This window comes from Ceratotherium simum, chromosome 12 (assembly GCF_057802395.1).
Source record: "Ceratotherium simum simum isolate JZ-2026a chromosome 12, ASM5780239v1, whole genome shotgun sequence".
Lineage (NCBI taxonomy): Eukaryota > Metazoa > Chordata > Mammalia > Perissodactyla > Rhinocerotidae > Ceratotherium > Ceratotherium simum.
The window spans coordinates 43,551,018-43,575,739 of NC_141911.1; the positions used below are offsets into that span (position 1 = coordinate 43,551,018).

At 37.7% G+C, this 24,722-nt stretch overlaps 2 protein-coding genes across 2 annotated transcripts in view; both read left to right on the plus strand.

The window, feature by feature from the left end:
* MGAT4D (MGAT4 family member D) overlaps positions 1 to 8,086 on the plus strand; it is a 61,903-nt gene extending 53,817 nt beyond the window's left edge. Inside the window, exon 11 of the mRNA XM_014784482.2 lies at positions 7,940 to 8,086. Coding sequence (XP_014639968.2) covers positions 7,940 to 8,086 — 147 coding nt within the window. The remainder of the gene's footprint in view (positions 1 to 7,939) is intronic.
* Positions 8,087 to 8,642: 556 nt separating this feature from the next.
* Positions 8,643 to 24,722, plus strand: part of CLGN (calmegin) — a 43,014-nt gene continuing 26,934 nt past the window's right edge. Inside the window, exons 1-2 of the mRNA XM_004426475.3 lie at positions 8,643 to 8,746; positions 23,530 to 23,682. Coding sequence (XP_004426532.1) covers positions 23,539 to 23,682 — 144 coding nt within the window. The 5' untranslated portion in view covers positions 8,643 to 8,746; positions 23,530 to 23,538. The remainder of the gene's footprint in view (positions 8,747 to 23,529; positions 23,683 to 24,722) is intronic.

Genomic DNA, 24,722 nt, shown 5'->3' on the forward strand with positions numbered 1-24,722 from the left:
ATTGTCAGTTTCTCATTTAATTACATGGTTGTTACAGAACTTCGTGTGATAAAATTTTATAGTTGTTATGAATTCTTATGTTTCATATGAATTTGAAAAGAATGTATAGTCTCTGTATGCTCCCTTTAAAATTTGTTGTATTCATTTGATTTTATAAATGTTAGTTTTATGCTTTAAAAATATCTTCTTAAAATATTCCTATTTAATGGGTGCAGTGTTCTCTTATATCAGGCTTTTTAATTTACTTGTTCAAGTCTCTTAAATCCTTACTAATTTTTGTCTGCTTGATCCATCAGTTTCTTACAGGAGTCTATTAAAATCTACTGTTCTTCTTGTTATTCTATTGAGTTTTATGTTATTTACTTTGAAAATTAATAAGAGATAGTTCTTCTTTCTTATCCTTCAGTCAAATGCGAAAATCTTAATTCATACTGCTGTATTATCTTTGAGTGTCAGAACTTCACACATTTACCTCTAAATGAATTGTATCACATACCAATGTATAAAGAGAAGATAAAAGATAAACTGTCCACGTGTGTCCATTTTATTCTCTCCTTTTAGAGGAAAAGAAGCTATATGTCAACTATATCTCAATAAAGTTGAGGGAGGGGCTGGCCTGGTGGCATAGTGGTTAAGTGCGCGTGCTCTGCTTCGGCAGCCTGGGGTACACAGGTTCGGATCCTGGGCGTGGACCTACACACTGCTTGTCAACCCGTGCTGAGGGAGGCGTCCCACATATAAAATAGAGGAAGATGGGCCCAGATGTTAGCTCAGGACCAATCTTCTTCAGCAAAAAGAGGAGGATTGGCAATGGATATTAGCTCAGGGTTAATCTACCTCACCAAAAATAAAAATAAAAAATAGAGTTGAAGGAAAAAAGAAGAAAAAAACACATAATATGTATGTTACAAAAATTTTAAATTTGATTTAAACTTTGAATTTTTAAGATTAAGTCTGCCAGAGCATATTCCAGGCTTATATGAAAAATTAAAACTAAGTCCAGGTACAGCCTTTCTTGAACAGATGGCAACATTTCTTGAAAAGGTGCTTACTTGGACTTCTCAGCCCACCATCTAAGTCTGGAACAAAATACCCAGAGGGTTGGGACCATAAACTGGAACAGTGTTAAAAAGACACTGTTCAACATATCACTGAAGGTTACCGAAAAGCTGAGATGATTCCAAGGGAGTGCTGCTTTGGCGCTCAGAAAGAGGCATTTGAACTCTGACCAAAATACCGAGAGTGGCAGATACCAGAAGGAAAAGAGATAAAGAAGTTAAAAGACAGTGTTAAAGATTCAATCTGATAACTGCGTCCTAAATGAAATGAATCCAGGATAAGAGAGTTTTGGTGGTCAGTACAAAGCATTTCTAGAAAATGTCCCTAATGTAGCCAGGAGAGATGCCCTGGGGCTTCCATCCCCATCCCTACTGCTCCCAAATGCTGGCTGTTTGGAGGGTCTCACTCGCCACTCATGGTTTTTGATCAGATGTGTATGAGGAAGGGGAGATGTGGAGAACTCCCCCACCTTCTGGTATATAGCAGAGCAAATAGTGCTCGTTGGTTGGTTTAGGCATTTGTTTTACAAGCTTCTTACTGACTTTGTTTCTTTAAAATCAATTTTCTTCAAACATGTGTATGAAGGCAAATGATGTATTTAAGCCCCTGAATCAATATAGCAGGTAAGTTTGAGGAAATCACATTCAGACCAGATTCTACTGAAATCTTTTTTTCTTAAACATTATTTTTGAAGTAAAAGCTCTGCAAACATTGGAGACATGATAAGTGAAATTCACTCTGTTGCCAAAATGTCTCTCAAGTATTGAGACAACCCACCAACATCTGCATTATTTACTATTGAAGTAAATAGTAATATGGTAATATTACCACCAGCCGTGGTGGTCTAGTGGTTAAGATTCCACACTGCGGCCTGGGTTCATTTTCTAGTCAAGCAGCCACACCACACCACCCATCTGTCAGTTGTCACACTGTGGTGGCTGCATGGGGCTGTGATGCTGAAAGCTATGCCACCAGTATGTCAAATACCAACAGGGTCACCCATGGTGGACAGGTTTCAGTGGAGCTTCCAGACTAAGACAGACTAGGAAGAAGGACCTGGCCACCCACTTCTGAAAAAACTGGCCCTGAAAACTCTATGAATAGCAGCAAAGCATGAAGAGCATTATCTGATATAGCCCAGGAAGGTGGATGGCACAAAAAGACCAGACAGGGTTCCACTCTGCCGTACACAGGGTCATTAGGAGTCAGAATTGACTCGATGGCACTAACAACAACATTACCGAGAAGGTCAAATACTGTATGATCTCACTCATTAAGTGGTAGATAATAACGACAACAAACAAATGCATAGAGACAGAGATTGGATTGGTAGTTACCAGAGGGGAAGGGGGGAGGGAGGAGGGTGAAAGGGATAATTAGGCACATGTGTGTGGTGATGGATTGTAATTAGTATTTGGGTGGTGAAGATGAGAACATGATGTAATCCACGCAGAAATAGAAATATAATGATGTACACCTGAAATTTATACAATGTTATAAAGCAATGTTACTGCAACAAACAAACCAAAAAAAGAAAGAAAAAACAGTTATGAGATGAAAACTTTTAAATAAAAATTCTGTGTACATCTTTAAAAAAAAATACCAAAAAAGAAAAACAACAAAACAACATTACCAATAGTAATAGTAACAGTAAATGTGGCTACAGTCTTGGGTAGAGGGGAAAGAGATACCCTCTACTAACATAGGTGTGTAAAAATATCTTGGGAGTTTGTTGTATACTCTTATATGGACCTTTTAGAACCTTGCGGCAGAATTGCAACAATTATGAGAAGTAGAGAAAGTTAGTGAGAAATAACAAAAAGGCACAAGCCCAGATGATTGCACAGGGAAATTCAACTAAACTTTTAGAAACGAGATAGTCCCAATGCTTTAAAATTGTCTCAGAGTATGGAAAATAATGAAAAATTTACAAATTATTTTAATGACATAAGTATAACATAAATACCCAATCCTGATAACGAAAGCACAAAAAAGAAAACCAGACCTTTATCATTTATGATGATTAATGCAAGAATCCTAAATGCAATATTAGAAATAGATTCCCAAGCCACATTAAGAAAACAACACACCATGACCTGGTTTTTAATACCAGGAGTATAAAAATCTGGTTAGGATTCTTACCAACAGGTCTAAGGAGAAAAATCATGATTACCTCCACAGATGCTGAAAAAGCCTTTGAAAAAATTCAGCACCTATTTCCTATAAAAACATTATAGAAAATTGCAACGAATGGATACTTCCTTAACATGATAAAATTAAGGTTGCCAGATAAAATACACATATGAAAAATATATGTACTAAAAATTATTTGTTTATATGAAATTAGAATCTCACTGGGTGTCATGTATTTTAATTTGCTAAATCTGGCAATCGTAGATAAAATGTACATGCTTCAATCCTAATGCTTAGGAATGGGGGACAAGGAAACTTTTGGTGGTGATTGATGTGTTTGTTATTTGTTTTGGTGTTTCTTGGGTGTATACATATGTCAAAAGTCATCAAATTGCATGCCAAAGATACCTCAGTGAGCCTGTAGAAAAATGATAGGACCATGTCAAAAAGACACAAGAGCTAGCTTGAAGAGACTCTCATTGTCCAAATCTGGGACAATTTTGGCACCACAATAACTAAGCATAGTACTGGATTATAACTCATTGAATAAAATAAAGTCATGATTTTATACTAATGATAGATTCAATGGATGGGTGGACGGATGGATGGATGGGTGGATGCATAGATGGATGGACAAGAAATAAAAGCTTTTTTTTAAATATAATGTTGCTTATAAATATAGAGAGAAGATGGAGTTAGAAAATCACTATATTTCAATCATCATAGTAAAATTGCATCAGGCAAAAATGATCAGTGGATGCTAAATCTCAGGGTGGAGGAAGAGGGAGAGTAAAGTTCAATGAAGAATAGGGCATTTGCATAGTCTCAAAGTTTATTCACACAGATAACTTATTAATTACAAATGGAAGAATAGTAACTTATACAGTAGAGAAAGCAGACAACACCTTAAACAAGTTTTTAAAATCAACATCACCAAAAAGAGGCAAATGATTATGTGTCTCAGGTACATTATTCTGAAAAGGTCACAAATCACTTATAAGATATCTATGATGGTTAATTTTATGTGTGAACTTGGCTGGGCCAAGGAATGCCCAGATAGTTGGTAAAACATTATTTAGGAGTGTTTCTGTGAGTATGTTTCTGGAAGAGATTTGTCATTTGATTCAATAGACTGAGTAAAGAAGATTTGCCCTCACCAATGTGGGCAGGCATCATCCAAACTGTTGAGGGCCCAAATAGAACAAAAGGCAAAGGAAAGGCAAATTCTCACTCTCTCTTCTTGAGCCGGAACGTCCATCTTATACTGCCCTTGGACATCTGAGCTCCTGGTTCTTGGGCCTTTTAACTTCGGGACTTACACCCACGGCCTCCCAGTTCCCAGGCCTTCGGGCTCAGACTGAATTATACCACTGGTTTTCCTGGTTCTCCAGCTTGAAGACAGCAGATTGTGGGACTTTTTGGCCTCCATAACCATGTGAGCCAATTACTATAATAAATCTGCTCTTATAGATATCTATATATATCCCGTTTCTGTTTCTCTGGAGAACCTTGACTAATACAATATTCCAGCAAAAATTCATAACTTGCAACTAATCATGAATAAGTACCAGAGAAATCCATGTTGAGAGATACTCTATAGACTATTAACTGGCTTTTATACTAATACTAATAAATACTAATGTCATGAAAAGCAAGGAAATATGGAAGTACAATTTCAGATTAAAGGAGACTATAGAGACACGACAACCACATGCGATATTTCATACTAGATTGTATCCTGTACTGTAAAAGTTCTATGAAGAACATTATTAGGACAATTGAAGAAATTAGAATATTGTCTATAGATTAAAATATTATATCAATGTTAAATTCCCTTAAGTAGATCACCATACTGTGGTTACATGAGAGAATATCCTTGGTCTTAGGAAATATATACTGAATTATTAAATAGTAAAAGGGCATGATGTATGCAACCTATTCTCAAATGGTTCAGAAAAAGATAGGATAGGTAGACAGTAAGAAAAAAGAAAGAGATAAAGCAAATGTGGCAATGTGTTAAAAATTAACAAGTACTTTGGGCAAAGGATATATAGGATTTCTTTGTACTCTCCTCCCAACCTTTCTGTATGTTTGAAAGTATTTCCAAATCAAAAATAGAAAGTAACAACATCAACGGCAACAAAAGACCTTGGGGATACAATTGAAGAATCCTTTTCCCTTACTCTTTGACTAGGACCTCAGTCTAAGTTCATTTACCCTCAAATTTACATCTCACTTTTTCAAAAATGGAACGGGTTGTTATGAAAAAAAAGTCTTCTAGAAAAGAAAAATGATTCTGTTAGGATAGGCTAGTTTATGCTGCGGTAACTTATAGCCCCCATATTTCAGTGGCTTACAACTTCAAAAATGTATTTCTCATTCACAATGCCAGGTTAGTGAGCAGGCCCTACTCATCAGGTCACACAAGGACCAGGATGACAGGTGCTGCGTCTTGGCATGTGCTTCCGTAATCACTGTGGCAGCAGAAAGGACGGTTAGAGATGAGCACCAACAATTAAATGCTTCCATCTGGAACTGACACACATCGCATTTGTTCATATTTTATTAGTTAAAGGAATCTGTGGCCATCCCTAAATTCAAATAGGCAGAAGTACAATCCTGCCATGTGCCCAGAAGATAACTACCAAAGAAAAATCTAAAAAATTTGTTCTTGAAATTATTTTGACTATTTACATTGCCTTAATAGACATAAAAGTTAAAGTGAAAAGAAAAGGTAGAAGGAAAGAGGGTGAAAGAAGGCACCATTGCCTTCCCCTGGACCCCCAGACCACCACCTCCTTTGTCACGACCACTATTTGGTATATTTCTGTCACGTTGGTAAACTGGACACATTTGCCTTCCTATTCCCTTCATCCTGCGTAGACATCCCCAACAATGTTTTACTTTTTTCCTGGAGCCAGAAGCTTTGGAACCACATCCAGGTACCTGTGGCCACATGCAGATCAGGCAGGCTGACGCATCTTGGGACGTCAGGAGGATATTCACGTCCTGACATTCACATTGCACCCACAAATGATATCACTCAACATATGTCATATTGTGGCCAGTGGTTAGTGCCATCGAGTCGATTCAACTCCTGTCGATCCTGTGTACAGCAGAGCTGAACCCTGCCCGGTCTTTTTGTGCCATCTTCTCACCTTCCGGTGCTATATCAGATAATGCTCGCTGCTATTCATAGGAAGTGGATGGGTGGCCAGGTCCTTCTTCCTAGTTTGTTTTAGTCCAGACGCTCTGCTGAAACCTGTCCATCATGGGTGACCCTGCTGGTATTTGAAATACTGGTGGCATAACTTTCAGCATCACAGCAACATGTAGCCACCACAGTGTGACAACAGACAGATGGATGGTGTGGTTCCCTGACCAGGAAACGAACCCAGGTGGTGAGATCATCAAATCTTAACCACTAGACCTCCAGGGCTCGCTATTGTGGCCAGTTATCTTTCAAAAATTACAGTTGATCCTATCACTTTTCTGCTTAAAATAATTTGATAGCCCTATCTGAAGAATGAAGTTTAAATTCTGTTTCTTGACATTTAAATTCCTTGATAGTTCCAATGTACCATTCCATAATCATTTTCTACTAATCCTTCCCATGCACTCTATTTCTAACTAAAATGGGCTACTTTTCATTCTCAGGACACCTCATGCAGTCACCATGATAGCAACAATGCCCCTTTCCTTTGCCTTCATAGCGCAGGTCCAATGGCACTTCTTCGATGAAGCTTTGTTTCATTTAGGAAGAATGAATGGCAACACACTCTATGCTCCCATAGCATTTTGTCCATGCTGCTGTTGTATAATTTATCATATATTATACATATTTGATTATATGTCTATTTCTCTAACTATATTATTAGCTAGTTGAAAGCAGGGCTCATGTAGTTGTCTTTGCATCCCCCAAATTTTCACACACAGCTTAGCACACAGAAGATAAATCTTCAACAAATGTTTGATGAGACTTCCAGTAAGAAGTACTGTACATGAAATAACTTGAACTTTACATTCTGAATTCCTATTAAAATAGTCATTAAAACAGATAAATAGGTATCCTCCTAAAACAACACTCCAAACTGAGAATAAGAATTAAGTGTATATCAGAATCTTGGAGTTTTAACAAATTTTCGCATCAATGCGTCAGGGTAACGGCTCATTTAGCTCTAATTCCCCATTTTTACATTTTTAGCTTTCAGCTTCTTCATTGCAAACTTTCAATGGATCCTTCAGAAATTCTTCTCTAGCAAGTCAAGCATATTTGTTATGGGCCACAGAATTACATTGAATAATAGAAGTTGGAAAGACTGGAGAAAGAAATTAAGAGGATAATATTGTTACATAGTACCTCAAATAAAAATTTTTTAAACCAATAAAATTAAACACTATATAAACATGCTTCAGAGGGTGACACTGTCAAAAATCTAGAAATAGTGGCTTTATTACTGATGCAATGTGAAAAATATTCAGTGATCTTGGCATCTAGCCAATAACATTGTGCATAGAGCATCATCAATCCTCTCATCAGATACTCTTTAACAGGGGTATCACAAGTCAATTAAATATTTTATTCTTCCAATAACATTGAAATCATTATACCAATTTCAAAGTCGAGATTTACTATAAAATATAAGTGGTACAAGCTCCATGACCCAACATCTACGGGCAGAGGCTTGTGATTCAATACTATGTTTATGCTGTATTCTTATTTTTAGCGCGTTGGTTAAAACTTCAGGCTCTGAGAGAGTTAAGCCTGGATTTGAACCCTATTTCCACCATTTACTGGTCAAAGGCTCGGCATGTAATTATTTTCAGTTTCTTCACGTGGGCTGTTGTGATGGTTAAACGAGAACAGGAATGTAAAACCCTTACAGTACAGTGAGCACAAGAAATGATAGCAATTCTTAACAGCATTTCAAGAAGAAAACATAATGTATTTATTAGGTTAACATTTAATATATCTGTATTTATCGTACACAGCACATGAAATAGGAAGCCTCGCCCTGACCACAATGACCTCTCATCTGTCAACAACATACCGAACTCTAGGAAAGGCCTGGGGTACCAACTGGACGCTGTTAAAAACGGGATTTACATAAAATTCAGGACCCAATTATGCGCAATAGGAGGCAGACCCCCACTGCTTGCAGAGAGGGCAAAGCGCTCTGCGGGAAGGAAAAGTCTTGGGACTAATAACCAGACATTCCCCCCCACCGCCAGCCCAGTCCACGCTACCATTGGCCCGCGGAGGCGGCGCGGCGCGCGGTGCCGGGAGCGCGCCTTACGGCGGGCGGGCGGCGGCATTCGTAGCGCAGGCTCGCAGGGCGGCGCCCCTCGGTGGCCGTTGAGCCCCCCGGTGCAGGTGCGCGCGGCACGCGCCTCGGGCCTCCGCCTCCTCCCCGCCTGCGGCCGCACGCGCATGCGCGGTTAGCAGTCGCTGCTGGGCGGCCGCCGGCGGGAGTGGTCTGGGGAGACTTAGGGAGCAAGTGGCAGCCACTCGGACATCTGAGCTGCCACTGCCGAAAACAGGCCCCCAAGACAGGTGCGTGGGCAGTAGGCCACTTTCCGCTGTCCTTTGCGCTCGGGCTGGGGTGAGGAATCGGAGTCGTTGCTCCTTCCCCCGGGGCGGGGGTTCCTGGGCCGCGCCCCTTTCTTTGGCGACCCGCCAGGCTGAACAGGTTGGGGCCGGGTGAGGGGAGTGGATGTTGAGTTCGGGATGGGGGCGCAGCGAGCGAGGTTCTTGGGCGGGCTCTCGGCCTCGGGAGAAGGAAGGCCATCCTGGGCGGCGGGAGTTGGTCACCTCGGGTCCGTTGGGTCCTCCAGAACTGTTGTGTTGGGCTTGGGACGGGCTCGGGAAGGCCAGGTGCCCTCCCCAGCCCGGCCCGGCCCTGAAGACTTAAGGGGCCCCAGGGAGCCGAGTCCGTTACTCCAGCGGTTAGCATTTCAGCCCCGTTCCACGTTCGAGCCCCGATGCGCGCTCCCGAGGGGTGTGGAGGAGACCCAAGTCGCGTCTGGGCGCTGCTCACCCCACCGGCTACTTCTCACAGAAACGCCAACAAAAGTCAAAAAGGCTCAGCTTACGCAATCCCCACCTCTGTAACGGTGAAGGGACCCAACCCTCACAGCGATGGTGGCCTGTGACTCCTGGCTACTCCCTAGATGCGCTGTTTGAAGCGCGGTGTCCGTCGCTGGGGAGGGAGCGAGAGGGTTGGGTTGAAACCAATGAAGCCCTAATTAATAGAGACTCATTATCGCCTAAAGCCTGTTTACGATCAGTCAGTCACTTTAGCTGAATTTACTTATAGCCTCTGCCCAAGCAACAAGGAAGAGGCATTTGCTTGGGATTTAAAAGCAAATGGCAACAAAGCTCAGAAGGGGGAGAGAGAAAGTAAATAGAATGGCCATGGGAAGAAGTCTCAAATTAGAAGAGTTAATTTATATTGAAACTGATGCATAAAAGCCATCAAAACCCTGATCTAGTCTTATGATTTTGCTTGCTCTGAAATTTTTACATTATTCTTGGTCATTTAATCACTCTAGGTAGCCCTCCTTTTGGTAATTGTAAGTTTGACTTCTTTTCAGTTTATAATTTTGCCTTCACATCTAATTGGTTTGATCTTCCAATCACATTTAGACCTTATCCCTAAATTCTTAGAACAAGATAGTCTATATTCTTTATTTATCTAGTTGATAAAGTTAATTATTGTGTGCGAATGATATGAGGATGTGATGGATCTGTAGAAATTGAACAGTGCAGTGTTTTCAGTACCTAATAAGTTTTAGTGCTCATAATTAGAAAGCTAGAATTGTCAACTTTAGTGGACTAGTTTAGATCATCTAGTTTAAAACTTTTCACTTGACAAATGAAAAAACAGGCCCAGAGCAGTTTTAACCCTTTGCCTTTTTCATAATAGAACTAGAAACTTAGTGTGATGTGCCAAGTTCAGTGTACTATTTATTATATCATTCTGTAGTTGAGTTTCTGAAGCTGCATGCAATTAAGACTTGAAATAGTGATTTTCAAACATGACTTTTGAGGCATACCAGTGTTGAGTCCTCAGTCAGCCATTAAAAATGAAGAGCAGAAAGGCATCTCAGTTATAAGAAAGAGCATATAGAACAGCACAAATGTGTTAAATAGGTGAGTGTTGAAGGGAGTAAAAGAACTGAGTGTTAAAAGGGCAGAATTTATGCTGAGAACTACAGAGAACTATTGAACATTTTTATAAACAGAATAAGACTTGTTTTTTAGAAAACTCATGCTAGAGAGAAGGTGGAGGATGTATTTGTAGACTGGTAAGACTAGAAGTGAAGAGGCAAAGTGGGAGTTTACTAATCCTTTTCAGAAATGATGGGTTCCTAAATTAAGGCTGTGGCATGGGGATAGAAAGGGACATTTAAGAAATACCCAAATGCATTTAGCTACCAATAACATAGGAGGTCAGTGAGAAAGAATAGTCTTAAGATAATGGCAAAGTAACTTGACTGATTGGTTCACTGGATGTGCAGTTAATGGGAGAAAAGAATTGAGATAGAGAAGCAGGTTTGGGAGGAAAGACCAAGTTCAAATGAATGGAGGCTTTGCGACATCCTTGAAGATGGGTAGTGATTGAAACTAAAGTGTGATATCTGAGCTGTGGATGAGATTTGGGAGTCCTTAGCTAGCTTTTATAGGTAGAAGCCAAGAGTATATGTAATGTAAGAAGAGAGCCTGGGACAGAACCCTCAGGTACAGCAACATTTACAGAAGATTAGAGCAAGTGCCCATGAAGGAGGCAGAGAAAAGAGAATCAAGAATTGGGAATGGTACCGTAGAAACCAAGGGAGGAGAGGGCTCCAAGAAGGAGGTAGTCAGCAAGGTCAGGAGGAGCAGTAGGCAACGGGACTGCACTTACTGCACTTAACAATTAAGAATTGGCTGGAACAATTTCAAAGAAGCTAGAATTAAGGAGTACAGGAATAATAAAAATATTAATTTTTCATTGCTGCCATAAATTACCACAAACTTAGCAGCATAAAGCAACACATTTATTTTCTCACAGTTCGGTAGGTCAGGAGTCAGTGTTGGCAGGGCATCATTTTTTACTAGAAGCTCTGGGGAGATTCCACTTCCTTGCTCATTCAGGTTGGTGGCAGAATACAGTTCTTTGTGGTTGTAGGACTGAGGTTCCTGTTTCCTTGTTGACAGTCAGTTGAGAGCTATTTTCACCTCTAGAGACCACCCCCAGTCCTTTTCTCATGGCTCCTTTCCCCCATCTTCAAGGTCCCTATGGTGAGTGGACCTCTCATTCTTCAAATCTCATCTGCCCATCTCTCACTGACTTCCTCTTCCACTTTTAAGGGCCCATGTGATTATATTGGGCCCACCTGGATAATCCAAGACACTCTCCCTATTTTAGGGTCAACTAATTAGCAACCTTAATTTCATCTGCAAAGCCCCTTTTGCTATGTGAGGTAACATTCACAAGACCCAAGGATTAGGGTATGGACGTCTTTAGGGGGTCATTATTCTGTCTACCATAGGAAGTTAGAAGTATTAACAGTTAATGAAGATGTTCCTTCTAGAAGCTTTTGTTAAGGAAAAGTGATACCTAGAAACACTTGTATTATCTAGCATGTGATAATTATAGTTTATCCCTGAGCTTTTTAACTAAGAAATGCAAGTATCTTCTTAAATATCCTGAAATTTGTGTAAACACTGTGTAAAATTTTAAAGTGTCATAGAAATATAAATGCCATGAAGTTGTTAATTTTATGTTTTTATGTAGCCTTAAGCTACGTAAAATCTTTCCTGCAAAGATTTTAAAGGCCATTTAGCCAACTAACTATATGTGCACAAAATATAATGTGGATACACATAAAAATGTGGCTTTTAAAATATAAAACCCACAGAAACTGGAATGGATATCTAAAGGATGGAACACAATAAGGAAATATTTAACCTTGTATTATATTTTATAGGCCTAGAACTTTAATGCCATATAGTGAGGATTAAAGTATTAAACTTTCTGACCTTAGAGCCTTAATGAAAAGAATGTAGAGCTTGAAGCTAGACCTAACTTTTGAGTTGTGCCTCTTCTCTTTCTCAGGAGCATTCTGTATTCTTGGGTACGTTACTTATCTCCCTGAGCCTCACTTTCCTTATGTATAGTGGAATACTAATACCTTCACCATAGAGTGCTGTAAAGGTTGGAATTAGTATGCTGTACTGTAAGTACTCAAAAATAGCACTTATTCTCCTTGCTCTGCTCTTCCCCTTTCAGTTCCTTTGTCACAGGCTGCCTTCTTTGTCTTTGGCCTGGGGAAATCAATCCTTTCTCTCCTTTGCATCTCTGCTTTACATATGACTTTCTCAAGGAGGCTTTCTCTGACCCTCCCCTGACCACGTAAATTCAGTTCCCCAATTACCAACTCTTACAACTTCTTTTCTGTGACTTATTTTAGTTTACATGTTATACCTGGATTATTTGTTTAACATCTGCTTTCCATCCTAGACTATAAGCTCTTTGAGATCAGGGGCCATGTATGTTTTGCTAAATTCTGTAAATTCAGTGTCTAACAAGATGCCTGGCACATACTTGACAATCATAAATATGTGTTAAAAATGAATTAGTGAATGATAAATTTTAGTATCTACTGGCTAACCTTCCCTGAATTTCTACATAAAAAATAGCTACATTTCAAATTGAGTCTTGCAACTTCTTTGGAAGAAGGCTACCTCTCTTAGGTGCCACTATTACCTGCCTCTTCACCTCATTTGTGATCCTTCAAAGTGCATTTTCTATGTGCTACATAGCCAAAAAATTCCAAGAATACCCTCTTATTTGGTGAAAATTCATCCAGTTTTATTTTTGTGATGTAGTAACAGAAAACTTTAAATTTTTCTGTTTACTGTCTTTTCTGATAAAGTAAATTATGAATTGAGTTGTTAGAACGCAGCATGGCTATAGCAAGATTCTGACATAACTCACAAGAGATGTTTCTTCATAGATGTAGAGAAGAATTTAAAAATATGGTTAATTCCCCCATATTAAATTAGATCATAAAACTGCAAACTTTCTAAACCATTATCTTCTTTCTGTATAGAAATGCTTTCACTGTGTTAAGTTTTAACAATATTCTAACAAACTTTAGAGAGCCAATGTTAGAAGCATTGACGTAGCTATTTCTCACTCATAAAACCACAGTTAAAGACATCTGTTACATAAGGATTCAATCCATCAATTTTTCTAGGAGTTAAATTCTAGAAAAGGATTTTTCCCTCCAAGGACTTTGTAGACTTTTATAGACAGTGAAAATTCCCTCATTTTATTTCTGATTTTCCCCTAATTGCCTAGAAATGCTTTTGCTAAATGTATTGCTGCAGTGCTGCTGCAAACACATCTGAGATGGTTGCTTAGTAACATCTATTTCATCTATTTCCCTCCCCCCGTGTAACCTTTTCCCCCCTGTCATTTACGTTTTCATTCATTCATTCTGTAAATGTATCTCTGTTCCTATCCTTATATACCAGCACTCTTTGGGGCAATGAGAGAGAACTGAGAGAGAATTCCAGCCCTCGGTGAGCTTATATTTTTGTCTTGTTTTGTGTTTTGCAAGTTGCTTCAGCTATTCCTTTGGAACTATGTAGAGGTAGTATAAATCCTAAATAAACAAGTAAAGATGTCTTATATAAACATTATTTTGAAAGTGATGATATTTGGTCAGTTAAACCCAGTGCAGATTTAGTTCATTCTTTCTATCATTAGTACAACCAAATAATACTCCCCTATCCAGGATTTCAGCTCTGATCATTTCACTAATCTCAGACCTTAAGAAAGTGTCTCACTTTTATATAATCAGATCCAAACTCCTTGGAATGCTTTGTAGCACTTTGTTGCCTAAGCTGCCTTAAGTTGTATTTTCAACTATCATTTCTGCTGTTATGGTTCTTTTCCCACTTTTTGCTGTATTTCTTGAGTATTTTCATTGTTTCTAGGTCCTTCTGATTTAGAAAAAACTACTTAGTTTTATTTAACAGTATGTGTTAGTTAAGGTAATGCTCAAATAGAAAATAAAAAATTTTCAGAGGCCTAACACAATTTCTAGTTGCTGGTGCTCCTGAGGAGTGGATGGCTGTGATGGTTAATTGTATGTGTCAACTTGACTGAACCACAGGGTGCCCAGATATTTGGTCAGAGGTTATGCTGGGTGTGTCTGAGAGGGTGTTTGAATGATAGGACTGCATAAATCAGATTGCCCTCCCCATTGTGGATGGGCTTCATCCAATCAGTTGAAGGCCTGAATAGAACAAAAAGGCTGACCCTCCAGTGAGGAAAAGGGAACTCTTCTTGCCTGACTAGTTGAGCTGGGACTTCAGTCCTTTCTTGCCTTTGGACTCAACCTGAAACATTGGCTCTTCTTGCATTTTGACCCTGCTGGCTTTCAGACTGAAACTTATACCATAGACTCTCCTGTCTCTCAGGCCTTCAGACTCAGACTAGAACTACATCATTGGCTTTTCCAGGTCTCACTTAACTCCACTTCACCTGAATCACACCTAACTCCAAGGAAAATATAGTCTAGTCATGTCCCCTTGAAAAAGAGAAAATATCTTGTTGATCAGCCAGCAGTCTCTCCCACACTTTACAACAAATATTGAGTATCCTGTGATTGTCTTTTCTTTTAGTGTTCTAGCTACCTTTGATGTGGGATTGAGCATTACTTCGATAGCAGTAAATGAACTGCACTTTGTAATTTGTGATTTGGGGCTGGCAGTAGAGATTTAGGAGTGCTTTTAGGTGATGTTGGTGAAATTCCTTGAGGTAGATCAGGCTGCTTGGTCTTGGTTTCAAAGACTGGGGAGAATGGTATGTTATACTTGGCGAGAGTTACTTCTGCTTCAATTTGTTATTGAACCAGCCCAGAAGCAGCACAGAGAACATACAGGAGACAAAGATACATGCAAATGGATATATTTCTCTAGTGCCTCCCTTCTTCGTTATGAAGGCACAAATGGTATTTTGTGATTTCAGCAACCTGTATGAAGTGAGGAATACACATAAAGCATAGAACCCTGGGCTTGCTACCTTTTATACATTTGTAATGAAGGGACGGGGTAGCATCAGTACTAAATGTTCTACCTTATACCTTAGAAACAAACTCTTGCTGCACTAAAATTGCATAACTTAGGTTAACCATATAGATCTGTAAGGAAATAGAGGACTTGAACAATACTATAGATCAACTGGACATAATAGACATATAGAGAACACCCTATCTAACAACAGCAGAAAGAAAAATTAATACCAGTTAATTGAAAGAAATATTAATACCAGTCTTCTTCAAACTCTTCCGAAAAATTGAAGAGAAGAGAATACTTTCAAACTCATTCTATGAGGGCAGCATTACCCTGATACCAAAGCCAGACAAAGTGAGTATAAGAAAACTACGGACCGATGTCTCTGATGAATATTGATGCAAATACATATTTTTCTTAAGTGCATGTGAAATATTCTCTAGGATAGACCATATGTTAGGCCACAAAAGTCTTAATACATTTTTAAAAATTTGAAATCATACAAAATATCTTTTCCAGTTACAATATAATGAAACTAAAAGTCAGTGGCAGAAGGAAAAGAGGAAAATCCACAAATATGTGAAAATTAAATAGCACACACTTAACCAAAAGATCAAAGAAGAAATCACAAGAAAATTAGAAAATATCTTGAGATAGATGAAGATAAAACCCCAACATACCAAAACTTATGGGATAGAGTGAAAGCAGTTCTAAAAGGGAAACTTATAGCTGTAGATGCTTATATTAAAAAAGGAAGATCTCAAATTAACAACCTAACTTTACACCTTAAGGAACTAGAAAAACGAAAGCTAGCAGAGGAAGAAAATAAAGATTAGGTGAGAGATAAATAAAATAGAGAATAAACAATAGAGAAATCAGTGAAACCAAGAGTTTGTTCTTTGAAAAGATCAAAATTGACAAACCTTTAACTAGATTGAATAAGAAAAAAATAAGACTCAGCTAAAATCAGAAATGAAAGAGGGGACGTTACAACCAACTTTTAAATATGAAAAGGGTTATAAGAGAATATGATGAACAATTATATGCCAACAAATTGGATAAGCTAGATGAAATGGATAAATTGCTAGAAACACACAACCTATTAAGACTAAATCATGATATTAAAGAAAATCTTAACAGATCTATAACTAGTAAGGAGATTGAATCAATAATCAAAAACCTCCCAACAAATGAAATCCCAGGAGCAGATGGCTTACCTGGTGAATTCTACTAAACATTGAAAGAAAAATTAATACTAATGCTCCTCAAACTCTTTCAAAAAATTGAAGAGGAGGGAACACTTCCAAACTCACTCTATGAGGGCAGCATTACCCTGATGCCAAAACAAAAGAAACTACAAGATAACTATAGACCAATATCCCTGATGAATATTGATGCAAAAATCCTTAATAAAATACTAACAAACAGAATTCAACAGCACATTTAAAGGATTATACAATATGACCAAGTGGGATTTATTCTTGGAATGCAAGGATGGTTCAACATATGAAAATTAACCAAGGTAATACACCATATTACCAGAATGGAGGAAAAAACCACATGATCATCTCAATTGATGCAGAAACAGCATTTGACAAGATTCAACACCCTTTTATGATAAAAACACTCAACAAACTATGAATAGGAAGAAACTACCTCAACATAAGAAAGGCTATGTATGAAAAACCAACAGTTAACACCGTGCTCAATGATGAAAGACTGAAAGGTTTTTCTCTTAAGATCTGGAACAAGGCAAGGATGCCTGCTTTTGTCACTTATATGCACCATACTGCTGGAAGTCCTAGCCAGAGCAGTTAGGGAAGAAAGAGAATTAAAAGACATCCAAATTGAAAAGGAAGAAGTAAAATTGTCTCTGTTCAGACAACATGATCTTATGTGTAGAAAAACCTAAAGATTCCACCAAAAAAACCCTGTTAGAACTAATAAAAGAATGGTGGTTGCCAGGGGCTTGAGGGAGGGGGAAATGGAGGTGTTGTTGTTTAATGGGTATAGAGTTTTAGTTTTGCAAGATGGAAAGAGTTCTGGAGATTGATTGCAGAACAGTGTGAGTGTACTTAACACTACTGAACTGAACAGTTAAAATTGGTTGAAATGGTAATTTTTATGTGTATTGTACCACAATTTAAAAAATCTTTAAAAATGGCACAAATTAATTACTTCAGTGTTTTGTGGTGTTACCCCGTTGTCAGGCCTCTCAGAGCTCCAGTGCAGGCTGACAATATCTTACCTCTCTCTTTAAGAAATGATATGTGACAAATGTCACATTTTTTTTGGAGCTTGATGACGTGTTGGCACCATAGTGTGATAGACTTCTATGTAATACTGTGAACTTCATGATGTAATTCTCAGTTGTCACCTGGTGCATCATTGAATAGTATTAGAACACTGCAGCATTAAGCAGAAACTGTTAAGTCTGTATTTCTGATTTAAAAAAAAAATAATAAATAGCAACAACAACCTTGGACTATATCATTTTCTTAATGAAGACTGTTATCCTGTAGAACTGCATTGTCTGCAGAATGGTTTGTGACCAATTGCAGTTTATTTTTAAGTATTTCACTTCTCTAGTAAGGTCGATATGGCCGTTTCTGGGAAAATATCTTTATAGCTTAACACTAATAATCACCTAAATTTTTGAAATTTCCAAGAGGTTTGAAAATATAGGCTGTTACCATTTTTGTGACTCCTTTTCATTGCTTTATCAATAAGCATACAATAATGCAGTGGGGGTAAGACTAAAATAAGAGATGGCATGGTATATTGATGTAAAGTTTTGGATTCTAATCTTCATTTACATTTCCAATCATGTGACTTTGACCAAGATTTTTTTTTTTAAATTTTTTGTTTATTGCAGTAACATTGGTTTATAACATTGTATAAAATTTCACGTGTACATCAGTATACTTCTATTTCTGCATAGATTACATCATGTTCACCACCCAAATACTAATTACAACCCATCACCGCACACATGTGCCAAATTGTCCCTTCTGCCCTCCTCCCTCCCCCCTTCCCATCTGGTAACCACCAATCCAATCTCTGTCTCTATGTGTTTGTTTGTTTTTGTTATTATCTACTACTTAATGAGGGCGATCATATGGTATTTGACCATCTCCCTCTGACTTATTTTACTTTGCATAATACCCTCAATGTCCATCCATGTTGTCACAAATGGCTGGATTTCATCATTTCTTATGGCTGAGTAGTATTCCATTGTGTATATATACCACATCTTCTTTATCCATTCGTCCCTTGATGGGCACTTAGGTTGCTTCCAAGTCTTGGCTATTGTGAATAACGCTGCAGTGAACACAGGGGTGCGTGTATCTTTACGCATTGGTGTTTTCAAGTTCTTTGGATAAATACCCAGCAGTGGAATAGCTGGATCATAAGGTAGTTCTATCCTTGATTTTTTGAGGAATCTCCATACTGTTTTCCATAGTGGCTGCACCAGTTTGCACTCCCACCAGCAGTGTATGAGAGTTCCCTTCTCTCCACATCCTCTCCAACATATGTTGTTTCCTGTCCTGTTAATTATAGCCATTCTGACGGGCGTGAGGTGATATCTCATTGTAGTTTTGATTTGCATTTCCCTGATAGTTAATGATTTTGAACATCTTTTCATGTGTCTGTTGGCCATCTGTATATTTTCTTTGGAGAAATGTCTGTTCAGGTCTTTTGCCCGTTTTTTGATTGGGTTGTTAGTTTTTTTGTTGTTGAGATGCATGAGTTTTTTATATATTTTGGAGATTAAGCACTTATCAGATGTATGGTTGCAAATACCTTCTCCCAATTGTTAGGTTGTCTTTTTGTTTTGTTGATGGTTTCCTTTGCTGTGCAGAAGCTTTTTAGTTTGATGTAGTCCCATTTGTTTATTTTTTCTGTTGTTTCTCTTGCCCGGTCAGACATGGTGCTTGAAAATATGTTGCTAAGACCGATGTCGAAGAGCGTACTGCCTATGTTTTCTTCTAGAAGTTTCATAGTTTCAGGTCTTACATTCAAGTCTTTAATCCATTTGGAGTTAATTTTTGTGTATGGTGTAAGGTAAGGGTCTACTTTCATTTTTTTGCATGTGGCTATCCAGTTTTCCCAACACCATTTGTTGAAGAGACTTTCTTTTCCCCATTGTATGTTCTTGGCTCCTTTGTCAAAGATTAGCTGTCCATAGATGTGTGGGTTTATTTCTGGGCTTTCGATTCTATTCCATTGATCTGTGTGTCTGTTTTTGTGCCAGTACCATGCTGTTTTGGTTACTATAGCTTTGTAGTATATTTTGAAATCAGGGAGTGTGATACCTCCAGCTTTGTTCTTTTTTCTCAGGATTCCTTTAGCTATTCGGGGTCTTTTGTTGTTCCATATAAATTTTGGGATTCTTTGTTCTATTTCTGTGAAAAATGTTGTTGGAACTTTGATAGGGATTGCATTGAATCTATAGATTGCTTTAGGAAGTATGGACATCTTAACTGTGTTAATTCTTCGAATCCAAGAGCACGGAATATCTTTCCATTTCTTTGTGTCTTCTTCAATTTCTTTCAGCAATGTTTTATAGTTTTCCGTGTACAGCTCTTTCACCTCTTTGGTTAAGTTTATTCCTAGGTATTTTATTCTTTTTGTTGCAATTGTAAATGGGATGGTATTCTTAATTTCTCTTTCTGCTACTTCATTGTTAGTGTATAGAAATGCAACTGATTTTTGTGTGTTGATTTTGTATCCTGCAACTTTACCGTATTTGTTTATTACTTCTAAAAGTTTTCTGGTGGATTCTTCAGGGTTTTCTATATATAAAATCATGTCATCTGCAAATAGTGACAGTTTCACTTCTTCCTTTCCAATTTGGATCCCTTTTATTTCTTTCTCTTGCCTGATTGCTCTGGCTATGACTTCCAGTACTATGTTAAACAGGAGTGGTGACAGTGGGCATCCTTGTCTGGTTCCTGTTCTTAGAGGGATAGCTTTCAGTTTTTCACCATTGAGGATGATATTAGCTGTGGGTTTTTGACCAAGTTTTTAAATCTTTCTATTTTCAGTTTGTAAATTGAGAGTGATGATGCCTATCCTATTCGTGTCCCGAGCTGCAAAGATTAAATTAGCTAGTTCCTTTATACAAATGAGTGATCCTAGCCATAGAACTTGAGAGAAGAAGCAAACTTTCAAGATAAAGTGTGTTCTAAACTTTTTTTCTAAAGCCTTGGCAACTATTTCTGAAGGCAAGTTAGGAAGAACTCTCATATAGAAAACAAATAAAATTGGGTTGCTCTGGTTGTAGTAGGAGTAGACTTCCAGAGGGGGCACTGCCTGCTTGGCTTCCCCTTAATTCTTCCCTGGCAGCTCAATACACCAGAGCTCAAACAAAGCACTTAGAATGTATTTTTTCAACAAATTAATTAATAAGAAACTAAAGTGTGTGTTCATTTTGAAGGAGAAGATATGGACCTGAAGTGATATTAATGTTTGTTATTACTATTATTATTTTATGCATTTCTGTTTTACTCAAATGTTATTGATAGCAAGTCAAGCAAAACACCTTTTAATGCATTGTATAAATCATGGAAGGCTCTTAAACTTTTAGAACAATGAAGCTTTTGGGGTTAACCATTAATTAGCAACTTGCAAATGTTGCTTATTAATTCCTGTGTCAGTAAGTGAAAATTAAAAGAAATAAACCTATCTTATTTTTATTGAGTCAAATTGATATGTTGACATTTACTTCCTATCCCAGTTACACCTCTTTTTTATGATTCAGAGAGGCTAAACTCTTGTGACAGATGATAGTGTGCATCATTTTTTGTGTTGTCTTTGTCCATAAAGATGGTGGTAATACATCTTTCAATATAGAATGTTCATATTATGGTAGATTGGTGCTGATTTTTTTGAAAAACATGCATTTTCAAAGTAAACTGTAGAGTTGTAGCTAGTGACCTTTAGAAGAAGTCAAGGCTAACTGGCTTGCAAATTCGTGTGAAGTTTTGATTTCATTAAAAAGGGTTCTAATCAGTTGAGCTAACAATATGGAAAAATGGTTTTATAATCTGATGTGTCTTTTTTAAAAACAGCTTTTTTTTTTCCTGAGGAAAATTTGCCCTGAGCTAGCATCTGTTGCCAGTCTTCCTCTGTTTTGTATGTGAGTTGCCATCACAGCACGGCCACTGATAGACAAGTGGTGTAGGTCCGCTCCCCGGAACTGAACCTGAGCTGCCAAAGTGAAGCACACCGAACTTAACCACTGGACCACTGGTGCTGGCCCTAAAAACAGCTTTATTGCTACATTATTTGCATACCTTCAAGTTTACCTGTTTAATGTTTGCAATTCAATGGGTTTTTATATTTATTGAGTTTTGCAACCATTACCACATTCCAATTTTAGAACATTTTCATCACCCCAAAAAGAAACCTTGTACCCATTAACCCTTTCTTCCCACTCCTTTCCTTAGGCAATCACTAATCTATTTTCCAATTCTATGGATTTGCCTCTTTCTTTTAAATGGGATCCTACAATATGTGGTCTTTTATGACTGGCTTCTTTCACTCAACATGTTTTTGAGATTCATCTATCTTGTAACGTATCAGTACTCCGTTCAGTTTTATTGCTAAATAATATTCCATTGTATGAATATTCCACATTTTGTTTATCTCTTCATCAGTTGATGGACATTTGGATTGTTTCCACTTTTTGGCTATTATGAAAAATGTTTTTTTTTTTTTTTTGTGAGGAAGATCAACCCTGAGCTAACATCCATGCCAGTCTTCCTCTTTTTGCTGAGGAAGACCGGCCCTGAGCTAACATCTATTGCCAATCCTCCTCCTTTTTTTCCCTTTTTCTCCCCAAAGCCCCAGTAGATAGTTGCATGTCATAGTTGCACATCCTTCTAGTTGCTGCATGTGGGACGCCGCCTCAGCATGGCCGGACAAGTGGTTCGTCGGTCTGCACCCGGGATCCGAACCCGGGCTGCCAGTAGTGGAGCGCACGCACTTAACTGCTAAGCCACGGGGCCGGCCCCTGAAAAATGTTTCTTTAAACATTTATATTATAAGTTTTTGTGTGGACATCTGTTTTCATTTCTCTTGGGTAGATACCAAGGAGTAGAATTGCTGGGTCATAAGGTAATTCTATTTTTCACATTTTGAAGAACTTTCACACTGTTTTCCACACTTCATTTTACATTCCCACCAGCAATATGTGAGGATTCTAATTTCTCCACATCCTCCCAACACTTGTTATTATCTCTTTGATTATAGCCATTTGGGTAGATGTAGAGTGCTATCTTGTAAATCCAGTGTTTCTTAAGCAGACCCATATAGGCCCATAGATATGTTGTGGAGGATCTAAGAGTTCTCTCTAAGAATTTACTTCTTTTAAAAAAAATTTTCATGTTGGTGGTAACTTTGAAAAAAAAGTATTATAGCTATACTGTGGATGACTGACCACCTTATAACCAAGGACTGCCACACTGTTTCAGTGTCTAAAAGTCCACTGGCACCAAGAGATAAAACTTGAATTTTTAACATGCTAATAGGAATAGAGGAGGATGTAATTATATAAATCATTTATTTCTGCCAAGGGGCAGCCAAATAATATTTGGCTTCTACTCATTTCAGTTAATGCTATAAGGAACAGAAGTTTTGCAGTATTTGAGTAGAGAAATAGTTTGAGTCTTCACAGTATTAGGGGAATGATAAATACAAAAGAACTTTATCGATAGCAGTCAACCAGATTGCAATAAACCCTGTATTTGGTTTTTTAGCTGTGATTTAACTTCAGCAAAAGACTATCACATTAAGTTGTAGTAAAATTATTTTTCCTTAGTTTTTTCTTTGTGTTTATATAAAAGTATTTTGGTTTTATAATGACAAAATTTCCAATTTTATGTTTATATACACTTAAGCAACATTGTAATAAAAAAGTAACTTAAGTGAACATTTAGGAATCATGATCCTTTTTTGTTTCTTTTAAAGGTGTCCACATGTTGTTTGAGTTTGGTAATCACTGTTATCTATATCTTTAGGTTTCATACCATTGGTCTTTGTTTTTAGAGGCAGGCTTGCAGCTGTAGAATCTGTGTCCTGTGAAATTTGGAGTTTGTATTATCATTGTTCAAATCATAATTTAAATAATTTTGGTAATGATTTGTTTTTAAAGCCATCTTAGAATAAAGGAAGTATTAAGGGAAATTATTTCTTTGTAAGTATACTTACATATATTTTTCACAACTTTGTTTTATTTTCACTGATTACTTTTAATTTCACAGATAATCGATATGCGTTTCCAAGGCTTTTGGCTACGTTTCGGTCTTCTATTCGTTTCAATTCATGCAGAATTTTTGGATGATGGGGTTGAGATGGAAGATTTTGATGAAAAGTCAGAAGAGAATGTTGTCAATGAAGGTAGACTCTCCTCAGAGGTAAGGTTATTGAGAAATGAGCTATAAATTATTCCTTTACATGATACATAAGGGTGACTGATGTCTTAAGATTCATTTCTGTTTTAATGGTTTCATTTTCCAAGTAAATAGAAAAATGTTGCTTTTTTCCAACCCTTGTTGCTGTGTTTTTAGAGGGCCCATGTGCTATGGAAATTTGCGCATGGCACTTAACACAGTTTTATTATCAAATAAATATGAGTAAGGTTTTGACTGTCAAAATGGGAGTTTGTCACCAGCTAAAGAGGACTAAGTACTTTAGCTAAGAGAAAGGTTTTCTGTCTTATTTCTGACACTGCCAGCCCTCTTCAGATAAAAGAAAAAGTAGTATAATTTGCCCTTCTCCTAAAAGTAAAGTAAGTGGCTTTTCTTTATTTCTCTGAGGAAAGAAAATGCTAAATAGGAGGATGAATTAGAAACGGAAGTGATGGTAAAATAAGCATTTAGTGAGGCTCACGCATGTTTCTGTCTCAGCATTGTTAAGATGTGTGTTTTGAGGTGGTGACAAGCAAGAGCCTGGAAAACTTTATAGAGGTTTTTGTACACTGACAATCCATAAGAGCCTTCATATTGAGGAATATTCACATCTAATATTGGGACAATCAGAAATTTTTTTTCAAAAATATTTTTGATGGTGAGAAAGCATCAATTGTATTGTGCTAACTACTGTTTAAAGGGCCAAGGAGAATAATATATAGTTGTTAGAGACTTCTTTGCCTCACTTCCGTTTAGAGTTTTTTATTTCCAAATGCAAGTGTTGCTAGCTGTTTAAGGTGAATATTCTTTCTCCTAAGTTTTAAGCTCCACAAAGACATTTCTTTTAAAACCTAGTTCTGTGATCCACAGAAAGTAAGTAATCAAAGTGCTAATGACTGACTTAGATACAGCAACTACAAAGGTTTTTGGAGGTTAATACTTCAAAGGAGTTGGCAGATACCTACCACTCTTAACTGTATTTGGTGATAATTTGAAAAGATGATAAGAAGTGGGAAAGAACAATTTTTGATGCTTCTAATTTTATA